The sequence below is a fragment of the Phaethon lepturus genome, unplaced genomic scaffold (assembly GCF_000687285.1).
Source record: "Phaethon lepturus isolate BGI_N335 unplaced genomic scaffold, ASM68728v1 scaffold2791, whole genome shotgun sequence".
Classification (NCBI taxonomy): Eukaryota; Metazoa; Chordata; class Aves; order Phaethontiformes; family Phaethontidae; genus Phaethon; species Phaethon lepturus.
In genome coordinates, this window is record NW_010519628.1 from 1 (window position 1) to 14,425 (window position 14,425).

The following is a 14,425-nucleotide window of genomic DNA, read 5'->3' on the forward strand; positions in this document are numbered from 1 at the left end:
GATGATGACTATATAGCAACTATTATTTTAAGCCCCCAGATTTCTGGAGATTTCAGACAAACATTTCTCTAAGGTTAGTGTCTTCTCAAAAAGGAGTCTGCTGTTCTGAAAGTTACTATATAGACCCAATTCCTTTATTCTTGCCTTCATGTGACGCTTATGAACACCAAAGCTCAGATTCAAGCCCTTCCCCATATAATTGGCAGTTCTGGAGCCTCTGGAGCTTCAGTGATACTTTCACCAGTCATTGAAAGGCAGCTCAAAGCAATTTAAGCATTATTCAGAAAAAGAATAAAGATAAAGTCAATCATCAATATCAAATGGTCTAGAGAGTAACAAGTAAATTTTCACAAGCCAAACACAGTGGGAGATCATCTGAGTCATGAAGGACACCAAATTTCACATATACTCTACCCCAATTGTATAGTTAGATGAGATAACTAAATATTAAGGTTTACAGAAGCCAATTAAAAACGGTATTATATTAGTATACAATGAAAATATTAGATACAGTGAAAGACAGAAATCAAAAGTGCAAACGCGTTTGATAGCAATTTGGGGAATTTCTGGAACCAGGACAGAAAAGACATTCTAATGAATAAGGAGAAACCCTGGAAGGAAACTTGGTCAAAACAGAGTTGTTGCATCAACTTAATTTGTTACATTTGAAGCAGACTCTGTTCATATACTATATCATGTTTCCAAGATGAATTATTATACAACAAGTAATTTAATCACTATGATACCGTAACCTACTGAGGGAAGGAAATGGAAACAGAAGAGAGAAAAGCAGAGAATGAAGGAAGGGGAGCAAAATAATGCAGATACTTACAGGTTTATAGACACATCCCCTCCGAAAAAATAACTAATGGCAGCAATAATCCATACAGAGTTTAAAAAAAAAAAAAAAAAAAAAAAGATGTAATGTCAAAGTAAAATAGCATGAGACATGATAGAGGCAAGTGTTAAAAGATTAGAAAATGCAGCAGATCCCCTTTGACCTTTCAAATGAAGAGAAAAAGGAAAGTAAAATAGAGTGCAACTCTAAAAGCTAGATCTGCACAGGAAGAGTGACAACAGTCAGTTCTTAGGAAGGGGGCTAAATTGCAAAGTACCGTTCTGAAACTAAATATATTAAGTTGAAAAACATCTTGATACATTCTCCCTGTTTAATACTGCTGCTAAAATAGATGAAATTAGATTTACGTGATCACATTGGTCTGTCTTATTCAGAAGATTTAGAGGATTAGAAGTCTCATTAATATTAAGTTCCTGCAGATTTTACAAAAATAAGTGCCTGGTAGAATAAACAGACTCTGTTAAGCTCCCTAGACAAGAGGGGAGCAGTGGCACATCATCATCTTAACAGGCACTAAGAAACTCAGGTCAGAGCTTAACCAGAAAACCAGTCTGTAGGTAATAGGCTTAATTTCTGCCGGTATGCATTGCATTTACCTATGATGCAAACAATTTTGGATTCCTATCCAAGTTTTCAAGTTTAAAGCATGCATTCCTGGTATTTGCAGCATATAGGCATTTGGTGATAGGGTAAGATGAATATTCTTGCGCTCTCTGGTTTTCTGTGGGGATTAAGCTCCATGCCAAAAAGCAGATGGGTTGCTTCTGCTGAAGCTAGTAGGAAATGTCCCCTCTTACGGCCTACGTAAAGCTGACACACCGCCGCCCCCTTACTTGCAATAGGCACAGTGACTATGTAGATTGAGAATTTTTTTCACATCCCTTTTTTAGTTGCATTCCGTGGTAAGTACTGTGTCTCCTATGCTTGTACATGGCATGCAGCTTGCAATACCCATGAAAAGCCAATTCAGTACAATTTCCACAATACTGCCAAGTACACCTGCATTAGAATTATCATTATGTAATTTCTACATGTGATGCAGCAACTGTCATTGGAGTCCCTCTACTTACCCCAGACTCAATTTGGTTACATTTGATCCCCATGCAGTGAAAAGTCTGAACTTATGGGAAGGGAAAGAATTGTGAAAGTTTTCCTCACCTTTTTTGCAAAGTAATAATGTGGCACCTCTATGCCCAAAAGAACCTCGTAGGATGAAGGCAATGGAAAGCTGTCCTGAAGCAAAAGGCCATGCTCTTCAGTACTGAAGAATGATACAATCCAAACATCCATCTGGAAAAGGAAGCAAAGCATTGTTTTGGTTTTATGCTGCAATATCCTTCTTTCAATTTGTTTTTATTTTCCATATTCACTTGGCAGAACCTTCTCCTGAAAATAATATGACATATACATTCACATGCACGCACCTGCTGGAGAGGGCAGAGCTGCACGCTTCCTCCCTATAGTAAGTAGCCAACGACTCATTCTGCACTACAGACCATGTTCCTACTGCAAAGGGACCTCTAGCTCTGCCCTTCAGGAACCAGCTTCACCAACCATAAAGAGAGAAGTCCCTGGCCACAGACTGCTGCTCTAGAAGTCTCTTTGACAGATTTGACTCAGGTCAAAGAAATACTCCCAACTGCTTTCAACATTTTTTTTTTTTAAATACTATATTATTTCTACTATAATTTCAGCAAGCTTACTGACTGCTTTAAGTTCCCAGGAAACATACCAGCCATTTAAAAATAGTTTCTGCAACAGCTTAATTGTTGAGCTGACTCAACTCAAAATGAAGCATTTACTTCCAACTGAAGTTAAACAGACTTCTCATTTCTTAAAGGATAAGCACACAGTTAAAAATTCTGTTGAATAAGGGACAAAAAGTAAGTTGCACTCCTTTTATATCTTTTTATTTTTCAACCTTATGTAGAAGCCAAACATTTTTACTTTTTTACATTAGGAATATTAGGTTGAAGTGTTCTTCTCTTTGCTAGAAGACGCTAGCAAGGCCTTCTGAGACATCCCTATTCCATTCCTCCTTTCTACATTAATCTTCCCATGTATTTTCTAAGGTCATTTCAACCAACAAAAGAAACAAAGAGCTTTCTATCTCTAACTGGAAGATGTTTAACTAAAATCATGCATGAATCAGAAAACTTTAAGTCAACATGGACATTTCAAATCAGTGGAATATTTATGAAGGACAGGCAGTTCTGTACAGACAAAATAGTAAGGACTGCTACAAGCACATTAGTGGGGTAAGCAGGGAAGAATTGTTGGTGTGATGAAAGAACTCTTTGATTAAATTGTTTCTGGTCAATAAAAATGAAATCTTTTTTCTACATTTTTTCTAATGTAAAGAAGACCGTGAAAGATAATTTGGGAAGCACCGTAACAGTGTACAATGTCTGTTCAGAAAAGCAGAAGATGATATGGACTGGGTGGGAAGAGCGCACTTCACTGCTCACCTGAACAGTAGGGTCCCTGTTATTCTATCAAATTAATTCTTGCTGCTAAAAGAGGACTCAAGAGAGAAAATCTGCATTATTTTTTAAAAAATGAGAGTAAGTATCAAACCTCTAGGTTATCAATTCACCCAATAATTTCACATGAAAAACTGTAGTCCAGATACCAGCTTGCATTATGATCAACCTCAAAATTCTATCATAGATAAAGAAATCACCTCTTTTTCTTCGTCATTGTATGCAAGCTAGGGCTAAAACAGAAAGCTAATGTACAGTGACTGCCTGAAGCCAGAGACACCAAGCATATAGTTTCACTACTTATTTTTGTACAAGAGAATGTATGCTATCTACTCCCACATCCTTAATGAAGAACCAATGATTTATTACTGGGACAGGGAGAACTCCACATAAAGCAAAGCAAAAGAAACAAACAAAAGACCATACTATGCTCTCAGTCTGGTTTTTCTTCTGGTCTGGAGATTGTAGGCCTGTTTCAAGAATTGCTTCACATACAAAAAGTCTTGGTTCACTCTGGTCCCAGAAATGGCAAGCAGGGATGTGACTGTGCAACTCTGGATAATCCACAACAGACCTACCAAAAGACAAGACAAGAAAAAAAAAAAAAAAATGTAGAAAGGGAGACAAAATAATTCCAGCCCGTTCAGTGCATGAATGTAAATCAAGGACTAACCAAGGGATAATTCTCAGATGATGATCAGTTATCTATGCCAGTACCTCTGCATTGTAACATTAACCTATACATCTTCCTACCTCCTATCACTTTATACATGGCAATGCCACTTTTAGTTTGTTCTGTATATATTAACCATGACTATAGGACATAAAGCATTTCAGTAGAAAAAAAGCTGGTACTGCCACAAATACAAATAGGCATCCAAAATTTGCCTCCACTGAGATGACATGTCCTACAGAAATATTTGGACATCCTTCAAATGATACACCTTAGCGACTGCTACCAGTGTAGGTACTGTAACACGGGGACTACCTCAGCTCTGTCTTCTTGTGGGTTTTACAGCCTGCCCCAAGGTGCTTATTGCCAGGACTGCTAGAAATACCCAGCCAGGCTAAAGACAGCTTGAGCACGCTGATGTGCATTTTGATAAGCAGTAAAGAGAGAGTTTCTGGTACATATGCCTCACTTTCAAATCCAGCTAAGCAGCAATCATAAGAAATCACAACTAGACAATTGTGATTAAACTGATGGGAAAAAAATAAGAAATTAATTTATATTCTCAGGCAACAGATCTCTCTCTACTGAGACTTCAGCAAAGAGACCTCAGCATGCAGCATGATCAATGCTTTGAGCTGCTGAACTTCTCAGTGCCAAGGGAAACTCCAGAGTTGCAGCTCAACCTGACCTGCAGCTGGGGGACTTCAGTCTCCAGATACGCCACAGTTCATTCCCTTTTCTCAGTCCTGTACTTGAACTTCATACCGTGTATGAAGAATTCTGAGGCACTGTCAAATAGCACATTAAGCACAAGGACATGCCCTGCAGCCTTGGGAAAGTCACTCTCTGGCAGTAGTTTAAATAAGAAACGTCTTTCTGCCTCCTTCGGGCATTTAAATACTACTTCAGTGCTGGCCATGTTAATACTCTAGACATACAGAATCACACTATTTTAGCCATGGCTTAGGATTCTTCTGAAAAAATACAGAATATAAATAGGTGTCAATTTTTAAAAAAGAGAGAAACCAAAGGCATCATTAAAATATTTTTCTCATTTGCTGTCACCACTGAAGGCTGGGCTTTTTAGGGAGGATTGGAGTAGGGATAGAAGGCAAATTAAGGGAGAGATTCAAAGGGGTGCAGAAATACACAATGCCCTACCCATGCCACTGAATTAAAAATTAATTACTTGCAAACTGAGAAGCAGTATTTGTGTAAAAAGATTGGGAGTGTTTAGATTCTGCCTCAGGAGGAAAGAGAGAGAAGTGTAGATTATTTTCTGGTGAATTTACTCATGCCAATTTCAAGATACTCTAAAATGAAGCACAGATAAATTCACGCTGACACCATCTAGCATTTAAATACCAGTGAAATAGGTTTATTGGCTTGTGGTGGCCTCTGTTGGGCTACACAAGATACTACACTTGAAAACAACTTCCTCACTACTCATTATTCCACCGTTTGCATAACTGACCAAGATACAAGGCCCCAAATTCACACTGTCCTTAGTTTTTGATGAGCTGGGTAGTTTCTTCCAGTTTTCAGTGATAAGGAGAGTAAATCCTTTTTGCTTGTAATACCTATAGCAGATAGTTGCTAGCAAAAGCAAACCACCTTCTATTCTAACACTGTTTTTTCTTAAGAAAAATAAAGTCAGAAAAATTAATGTAAAACCAGGTGGGAATTTGTACCCTAATATTCCACTGTACTTCATGAGAATTCCTAGTTCACTGCATTTTTCTGCCTTGCTACTAGGATTTCTAATGTATTTGCCACAGAGCAGCTTGTATGAAAACAAAGCTGTCAGTTCTAAATAGACTTTTCATTAGTTCATTCCATACAAAAAAACCCTGAATTGGACTTAAAAATTAACCTTTTTCCTAGGAGGAGCTTCAGAATGTCCTCTTTTTCAGTTCCTACCCTGTAAACTCTTCATGGAAGAGTAGCTTTCCACGATTTTTCTTTATTTTAAGATCAGGATACTGATTCCAGTCCTATAATACCTTGATGCATACCCCCGCAACACCTAATCATCCTCCTCTCAAAGACCTCTTGAGCCAGATACAGCTTCCACATAACTAATAACTCTCACTGCATTGTTCTTCTATGAATTTGTCCAATACGTCCATGAACCCTTCCTTCATCATCCATAACTTCCTTTGGCAAGGAGTTCCTTAGCTCAGCTGCATGCTGTCTGAAGGAACGCCTCCTCCCGTTGATTTTGAGCTTGCTTTCTGATACCTTTCTTTGACACTCCCTGTTTCACGTATTGGAAGAGGCAGGGATGCAGGCTGATTGACATACAATGCACCAGTTTTAATCAACTCTTTAGAAATAACTATATTTGTACAAGCTCCTACACAAAGACAGAGGAATGCCAGTATCAAGGTGTTGCTTGTCTTCATAGGGCAGATTCCTATCTTAAATCCACGAGCAATACTTCTCAAAATAAAAGCTTCTTACTTGTCGATGCCTTGTCCAGAAGAAAGCTTCTCTCTACCATTTCCCTGTTCAGCCTTGAAATCAAAGAGTGTAACTTTGTCCATTTCAACATCATAGAAACAGATCTTGGAATCAATGTTCCCATCTGCCTACAAGAAGGGGAAACAAAAGTTGCTGAAGCATGCAGTCAAAAAGGAAAAAAGGTAAAGTTCAGGTGGTATGTTTAACTCATCTGATTCATACTCTCAGTTTTGTTTACTGGTAATCACACAAGAGCATTCTTCGGAAGAAATATCAGAAAATTTCTTGCTGTTTTTAGAGTCTAGCAAGTTAGCCTTTGATTTCTTTGAAATGCTACGAAGTAGCTTTTGAAACCAAAATATTGCTTCCTTTTCTGGGTTGTTGTTCTCACCACATGTACAAAACCTTAACATACCTTAATTTTAGTGTTTAGTTACATGCTTGGACATGACATTTCAAGACTCAACACACTGCACAAAACATGTAGGTTTATTTCTGAGAAGTGGATCTTGTGTCTTCGGTAATCTTCTTGAACCAGTCTATTAACCAATGGTCAGGTCCTAGGGCTGTTAAGTGAAGAGCTTTGCCTCACCTTGCTCACAAGAATGCTGACTTTATTGCCATTAGCATTGCACTTGACAGATGCAATGCCTCCAAGGCCAGGAAACAGCTCAGAGAAGTTCTTGCTATTGCAGTGCACTTTTGCCTCTCTGTGGAAAGGAATAAACTTAAATCATATGGTGGCAAGCAACTGGCAATATGCATCAGGCAAAACATTTTTCAAATTATGGGTAAGACTTTTAAAAACAAACTATTTCTGCCTTATGACACCACTGCCCCAGACTCTAGCTTCCTCTCCAGAGAACTGCTGCGACCTGCCTTTCTTTCAGGAAGAAGTTAATGAGACACTCAAAACTTCAATGCACCTACAGTATTCCCAAAACAGGGCTATATAGCAAGAACATCCTACCAGAATTCTGAATTGAGACATCTTTCTCCTACATAAGAAAGCTGAACAGTACCCTGAATGTTGAATATAGCCCATCACATAAAACTTCTGTGTATGGAAAACACACGTGGAGCAGAAGGGAAGAAATGCCATTGGGGGGTCGTATTTATATGATCTTATTCATCACTTTCTCTCTGTACGTAAGTTCCAAAAGACTGCATCCTTCACATACTTAACACTTCCTCTCCACTCTGCCCCTGCATTTTTCATTATCTCGAAAGAATCTTTCTGCCAGTTTAGACACAAGCCCAGCAATCATTCAGCAACAAAGAGGACAAATCTCATGAATCACGAGAATGCAACAGAAAGAAGTGACATTAATTTAGAGCCATAATATGATCTCATGTAAGAAAATCTTTGATTCTGTAAAAACAACATCCTTGGGTCACATTTTTAGATCTCTCATTTATTCTAAGCCAACTACGCTGGCTTTGAAATTAAAGAGCACCCTACTGTCATCATTTGAGAAGGGGTATTTTCATTACTAGCCACAAAAATTTAACGTAGCACACAGGATTTAAGCTACTTTTTCCTCCACTGTCAAACACCATAATCTAATATTTGTGATAGTTACAACCTGCCCAAATCCAATAACCTTCAAGTTGAGTCCCATGTGGAATTTGTGTCATCTCAACATAGGTAACGAGTTTCCAAGTGGGTAACTAACTAGACTTTAGCATTCCTCTGGTGACAGTATGTAAGAAAGAACAGAATCCATCACTCTTGAGGTTTTTCAGGTTTTAAAAATTACGTTTGTCATCAGCAGATAAATTTTCAAACTGAAAGTCATGGCAGGCACATATCTTTTTCATGTCACAGCTGTTTGTCAGCATGGGAACACACAGTAAAGTTTGAACAAAGTCAATTAAACTTCTCTCTTAACCTAAACAGGAGGAAGAACAGAGTGTCTACACTTCTAGGTTCACTTCCTCCTTGGATTTAGTGAATCAAGTTTGTTGATTTATGAGGAGATACAAGACCTAGCTTTTTTTTCTTTATTTCAACTCTTCTGAGATTAAGGTCTTGGTCAAGTTATCAGCAAAAACGTGCAACATCCTTGTCTTGATCCTCCATAAATTCTCCACCCACTTTCAAACACACACAAATATCCCTCACAATATCCTCTTTGAAAAATTATTGTTACTATTATTGTTATTATTATTATTATTACTCATACCATGATTTGTCTAATAACTCTGTGGCTCTTCCCTTGCTTTAGGGATAGGCCATCATTTCACAGAGGCTGCGTGTATTGTCTCAAGATTCAAAGTGGCTGTCACTTTTCATCAGAGCAAAACTAACTGAAGATTCCCCCCCCCCCAAAATATACGCTCCATTATAAACAGATGTTTTAAAAGGTCTATTAATACCTGCGAGAGAGATCAAAGATTTTAAAGTGAGCCAAATCAGTTCCCACAGCCAGGAAATTTCCGCAGACATCCAAGAGGCACGGATTCCCCTCTGCTTCAGAGAACACCAGCAGCTGTTTAACTGTGCCCTAAGAAGAAATGTGTAACACCAGGTTTGTGTATTCAGAGCCTAACTAGAAGGGGCTTATTTTGTCACCAAGTTAAGTAACTAACTGCTGAACTTCTATATTAGACAAATCACTACCAGCAAAATGAGAGAAACTACAAACACACATGGTCTCTACAAATTCAGTCCATGTTTCAGGTTGAAAACTGGATGTATAGCCTCCAAAAAAGTAAAAATTTAGAGGTGTCCTTCTGCAACAACTTCCTCTTCAATAATACATTTTTTTCCAACTAAGAGGGATACAGAAATACAGGTCTCTGAAGGTCCTTTAATATACAACTGCAAAAATAAATATGTGAGTTAAATCAGTCCTTATTGTGATAAACCCCATCCATTCTCGAATACAGTATTTTTTTCTTAAATAAAAACGTGTATCATAAAATTCTGATAATTAGATTTCTCTTTTCAGTTCTCACAGACTAGCAGAGGCTGCAAAGGTTAAGCAAAAGATTTTGCAGGGACACACAGAATGTGCAGGGGGTATTTTTCATTATCTTGTAATTACTATTATACTCAGTACGTTGCTCTTCTGTCAGGAATATACTTATATATATTCAATTTGCATGCAATTTTGATCCACTTAAAGTCCGGTCCTTTTCCTCCAAAATTCTGTTGTCTTTTATAAATACCTATTAGTTACAGTGCAGTAGCTTTTAAAGTGACAGACTCTTTAAAGAACACAAAACATCAAAGATCTTTCTGCAGAAATACTCAAAATATTTTTTTCTATGACAAAGGTAGAGTTAATAGATTTACAGAACATCCATTTAACTTTAATCTGTAACACCACTCTTTGAAAACAGTAAGGCATATTTGTCGCTTCATCATTTCATCAGCCCTTACCTGCCAGGTGCGGACCTGGACCCGATACGGCTCAACTGTGTACAGATTTTCTCCATGCATGGACAGAACTGGAGAGTCACACAGAAAAGAGCCTAGAACAATCACAATAAAGCCATCATTAAAATAAACAGATTTTTTAAAAGGAAAAAAAAAAGTTTTTTTTACTTAAGCCATTCAATTTCCACCATCTTGCACCAAATCCATTTTTCAATCTGTCAGTCTCTACTGATTCCCAAACTCCTTGGTGTTGCAGTTTTGGTTACAGTGGCCTTCCGTTCTGCCACTATAACCAAAAGCTGGGATTCCTACTGAAAACAGGTGTTTTGCACACTCTACCCATGAAAACAAGTGGAAGGGAAAAGAGTGATAAAAGGAGTGAAAGAAAGCGACTAGTGCAACGTGAGGTTCCATTAAAAGAATTCATTCCTTCCTTCATTGAACTACAATTGAAGAGTGATAAAGGAATCTGTGTCAGAAAGAAGAGCGGCTCGTAAATAATTTCATGAGTGTTGTAGACTGTTGGGACCTTGGTGGTAATAACACATTGATTCAGCATGGAAAAGTTGTAAAATAAATAAGTAAATATAGACAAGATAAGCCACTTTTCAGAAAACACTTGATAATTCTTCAAAGAAAAGCCTAAACTCTCAAGATTTTGGATGGGATTGATGGAATTCTGCATAACCTGTTGCTCAAGGCAGAAATATTTATGAGGGAATTCATTTACTTGATGCAGCTGTATACGCATATATATATTCACAGATCAGGAACAGATTTTCCTGACAGCTGGGACTAAAATGCACTCCTTCCCAGTTCCTATGTAAATGGTATATAACCTTGATTCCACTTTCTCCCAAACAAAATAGAAAAGCCTTCAGTAGCCATCCTCATGACCTACCTGTGGAAGGCAACAGGAGCTATGGCTACAAAAGTAGGAAAAGAACTCTGCTCTTGATCAAATGTTGGAATGATTTACTTAAGAGATAAAAAGAAGCAGCCTTATCCTCACATCATGTTTTGTGCAAGGCCCTATATTATATGCTAGCTCTGAGGATACCTTTTAAGTCTAGGTGTGACAGCTGGGTATACATCTAGTCTGTGGGAAACAGCAACAAGATGCTTGGTTTTGTCAATGCCAATCACAGACATTATATCCCAGCATATTTAGTGAATAAAGCACAGATGTAAGAGTTGGCATTTAAGTTCTGGCTTTGTTGACAATTTTTATGCCCTAATCTTTCTATTCTGCAAAATGGGAATATGAAGTCCAACTAGTGTTAATAATATTTTTCACTTTGGAGTTGTGATTACAGTCCATCAGCTATCGTGAATGAAGAGAACATATAACTTTGGAGGAAGAGAACCATTTCAACTCTGGTCATTGTTCTAAGTCCTACCTGCACTTCTAAAGGTATCTCCTGAGCACTCAAAGACAGTAACTTGCTTCCCATTCCAGAATACTACAGCATCCTAAAACAAAAAAAGCAAAAGAATATATACATTCAGTTTCTTTGGAATCATACAGGAATTCATGCAACAACACAACAAGACCCTCCACACAACAGCCACGATTTTCTAGTTCCTCTGTATATTGAGTTGGAAGGCTTTTGGCAACCCAAAAGTTCTCTGGTCAGCACCTAGAGAATTACTAAGTCACTGTACTATCTGAAAAATTAGCTCCACCACAACATCATTGCTACCGTCATAACAATACTTCCATAACACAATAAATGAATATCAAAGAAAGGTTATATTAAAGACTTAGAAAGTTTGGTCTCCATACACCTAATTAGGTAACTGATCGAGCAAATAAATGAAAAAATCCGATTAACCTTAGTAGTGAAGACTCCATTTACATTCATATCAACACGAAGACTGTGTGTGGTTCCTGTGCTAAAGATGGTCACATTAAATAGGTTGGGAGACACCTGCACAACGGCCACTTGCTGATGAAAATGAGATGACATGGCCTGCTCACTGAGGATCACCACAGAGCTGATGTTGTTCACTGCCAGCAGGTTTTTTCGGGAGCCCCACTGCACACAATGGGAAGAGGGGGAAAAAAACCCAAACAAATAAAAAAAAGCACACCACACAATTTTATCTAAGATCTTGAACAGTCACAGCAATGTCCCAAGACAAATGACAAGGGGTAGGATAGAATAGACATTTTTATACATATACGAAGTCTTACATCTAAATACAACTATAGTCAATGACTAGGAATTACTATAGATTAAAGCTATTATGCTTGTCACCCAGCTACTCAGACTCCCTTAGTCTAAGTAGAGGAGCTGCTTTTTAAATTAAAACCACTTTTCTTTCCTAAAATATTATTGCACTACCTTACATTTTCTACTGCAAGAAAGCATCACATGTTTAAAGGCTTAATAATGCTGTGATCTGTAAAAGCAAGTTGCATGCATAGTTTCTTTTCTGACTACCATATTCTTTTCTGCAGTTTTGATAGCCCTTTCAGTCAATGTAGTTCAAATTCCCTCGCATGTGCATGAACGAAGGGGTCCACTCCTCCCCTTCTCCTAAAGAACCTGCATGTTCCAGCTAACTCTTTTTCAGTGAACTCTACGAAGGTTATCTTTCCCTCCTTTTAAGACTGAAAAATAGCACCTACACAGAGCAATTCTAAAACTGAAAATACCTTACAAAATGCAATGGGAGAAAGACAAGATCTGTTTCCAAGATGGCTTGCAAAGACACCGTTTTTAACATGCAGCTGGTGAATTCTATTATTAAAGAGAAAGTAATGCTCCCATTTTCATTCTTTCTTTCTATATCCACAGTTAAACAAGCGTGTCTGACATTGTTTATGGTTATTCCTACCAAAGGATGATTCTTTTCAGAAAGCATTGTGGCAACCAGCTGACTACACGCGAAGTCTCTGCACATACCGCGTTAGCCAGAAGCGATCCATCCAAACTCCAGTCCGGAAGCCAGAAGTATGGATGGGGGTGTGGGGGTGCTATTCCTGAGCTACCACACACCGTCGATGCTGCTCCTTGATAAGCACAGTCCCTGGTTCACTGCACAGCTTCAGCACAGAGGCTCCCTCAGGGCTGGGCCAGGGAACAGGCAGGGGGGATTGGGGTTGGGTTTTGGGGGCAGGGGGGCAGGCAGGGGAGTTTTAATCTACCAGGGACCACTCACACAGACATCCCTTCATGGGCTAGATGAATTACAAAGTTTCTCAGAGCTGCAGAAAATCCCTTTGGAGTCCAAGAACTTCTCTGTCCTTGCACAACCGATAAGCTCTATCACAACTGATAAGCTCTAGGGATATGCCAAGTCTCTAAGGTCTCTTCTTCCCTCAAAGTTATTTGAAGTGTCATATTAATTTCCTGACATACTGGTATTTCTGTGGCTATACATTTCCAACAACACTGATTTAAATAGCTGTGTTTGGAAATAATTTCATTTTATTCAAGAGCATGATCTAAAAAATGAAGCTATTTTGCACAGTTTTTTTCGGGGCTTTCTTTTTAACGGTGCTGCTTAGTTACAACTAACTAGATACTACGCTGCACAACAGAAGAGCTAGAGCGCATTTCCCAACCACCACTCTTTTGAAGCCACCATGTCAGGTTGAAAAAAGATGAGGCAAGGAATCAAATGAAGTTATTGCTGCCCTTAGACCTCACTATGGTATATGGCTTTCTCTTCTGAATTTTTCACGGTAATATAGGAAAAGGCTTTTTATAGGAATTACCAAAAGATTCCACATGTAACAATTTCTTAAATCTTTTACAATTATTTTTTTAATGCAGGGATTAGAATAAAAAAATAAACTAGAGTTTCCAGAATTAAAGACAGCTTTATAACATGAGATAAAAACGCAGTGATTGTTGACAATTGTTTGGCACTGCTTTTGTTTATGCTAACAAACATTGGGAACAAGGTGCTATTTCTGGACAGCGCTCCGTACCCTGTTAGCTGGAAAATGCTTGAATGGTCAAGCTGACATAAACACCTATATCTCTTCCCTTACCTCAACTTATTAGCAGATGTATGATATGCTAATGGCACACACTATTTCCTATATCCTGGACCTTTTGTTACTGAAGCATCTTAAGAAAAAGATTTGTGTTCTCAACTGTGGTAGTATTTATATTTTAATTGTGTAAGTACGACTGTGATACAGACTCTTGCTACATGCCAACCCAGAGCAGGCAAATGCCATTGCCTTTTATATAGTTTCTATTCTTATGTAAAAACAGAATGAAAGAAAACATAAAATTACTTTCTCTTGAAAGGCACCAGATATATAAAAAATAATGCATATTGTTCTCACATATTAAGCACAGAATAAGCTAAGTTATAACAGAAACTCTAAACAAACTGGAAAAAAACTTAATAATAGGGTGTAACAAACAAACAAGCCAACCAACCGAAAAATGCTGGAGAACCTAAAAGCAGAAGTTCTGCCTTTTAGCAGAATGGTGGTGGTCAAAAAGGCTAATTGTTTGTTAATGTAAAACTTTTAAAATTTAAATTTATGATTGTAACGCTCAGCATTTCTCTTTTGCATATCTCAAAATGCTAGT

General features: G+C 38.0%; 1 protein-coding gene across 1 annotated transcript; it reads right to left on the bottom strand.

Annotated features, from left to right (window-relative positions):
• Positions 1-1,945: 1,945 nt before the first annotated feature.
• On the bottom strand, positions 1,946-12,773 carry LOC104628488 (intraflagellar transport protein 140 homolog). Its single transcript, XM_010297096.1, has 9 exons — positions 12,708-12,773; positions 11,699-11,902; positions 11,264-11,336; positions 9,867-9,958; positions 8,858-8,985; positions 7,071-7,188; positions 6,479-6,606; positions 3,769-3,916; positions 1,946-2,149 (listed from the first exon to the last, which is right to left on the bottom strand). Exons 1-9 carry the CDS (start codon positions 12,771-12,773, stop codon positions 1,946-1,948), a joined length of 1,161 nt encoding a protein of 386 aa, XP_010295398.1.
• Between the last annotated feature and the right edge of the window lie 1,652 nt (positions 12,774-14,425).

Excerpts from the sequence above, each read along its gene's own strand:
- LOC104628488 (XM_010297096.1), bottom strand. The coding sequence starts at position 12,773 with ATGTGCAGAGACTTCGCGTGTAGTCAGCTGGTTGCCACAATGCTTTCT. Across the intron at positions 6,607-7,070 it reads TCAGCATTCTTGTGAGCAAG|GCAGATGGGAACATTGATTC; the intron begins GTGAGGCAAAGC and ends CCCTTCTTGTAG. Across the intron at positions 2,150-3,768 it reads AAAACCAGACTGAGAGCATA|ATGGATGTTTGGATTGTATC; the intron begins GTATGGTCTTTT and ends TTCCTTTTCCAG.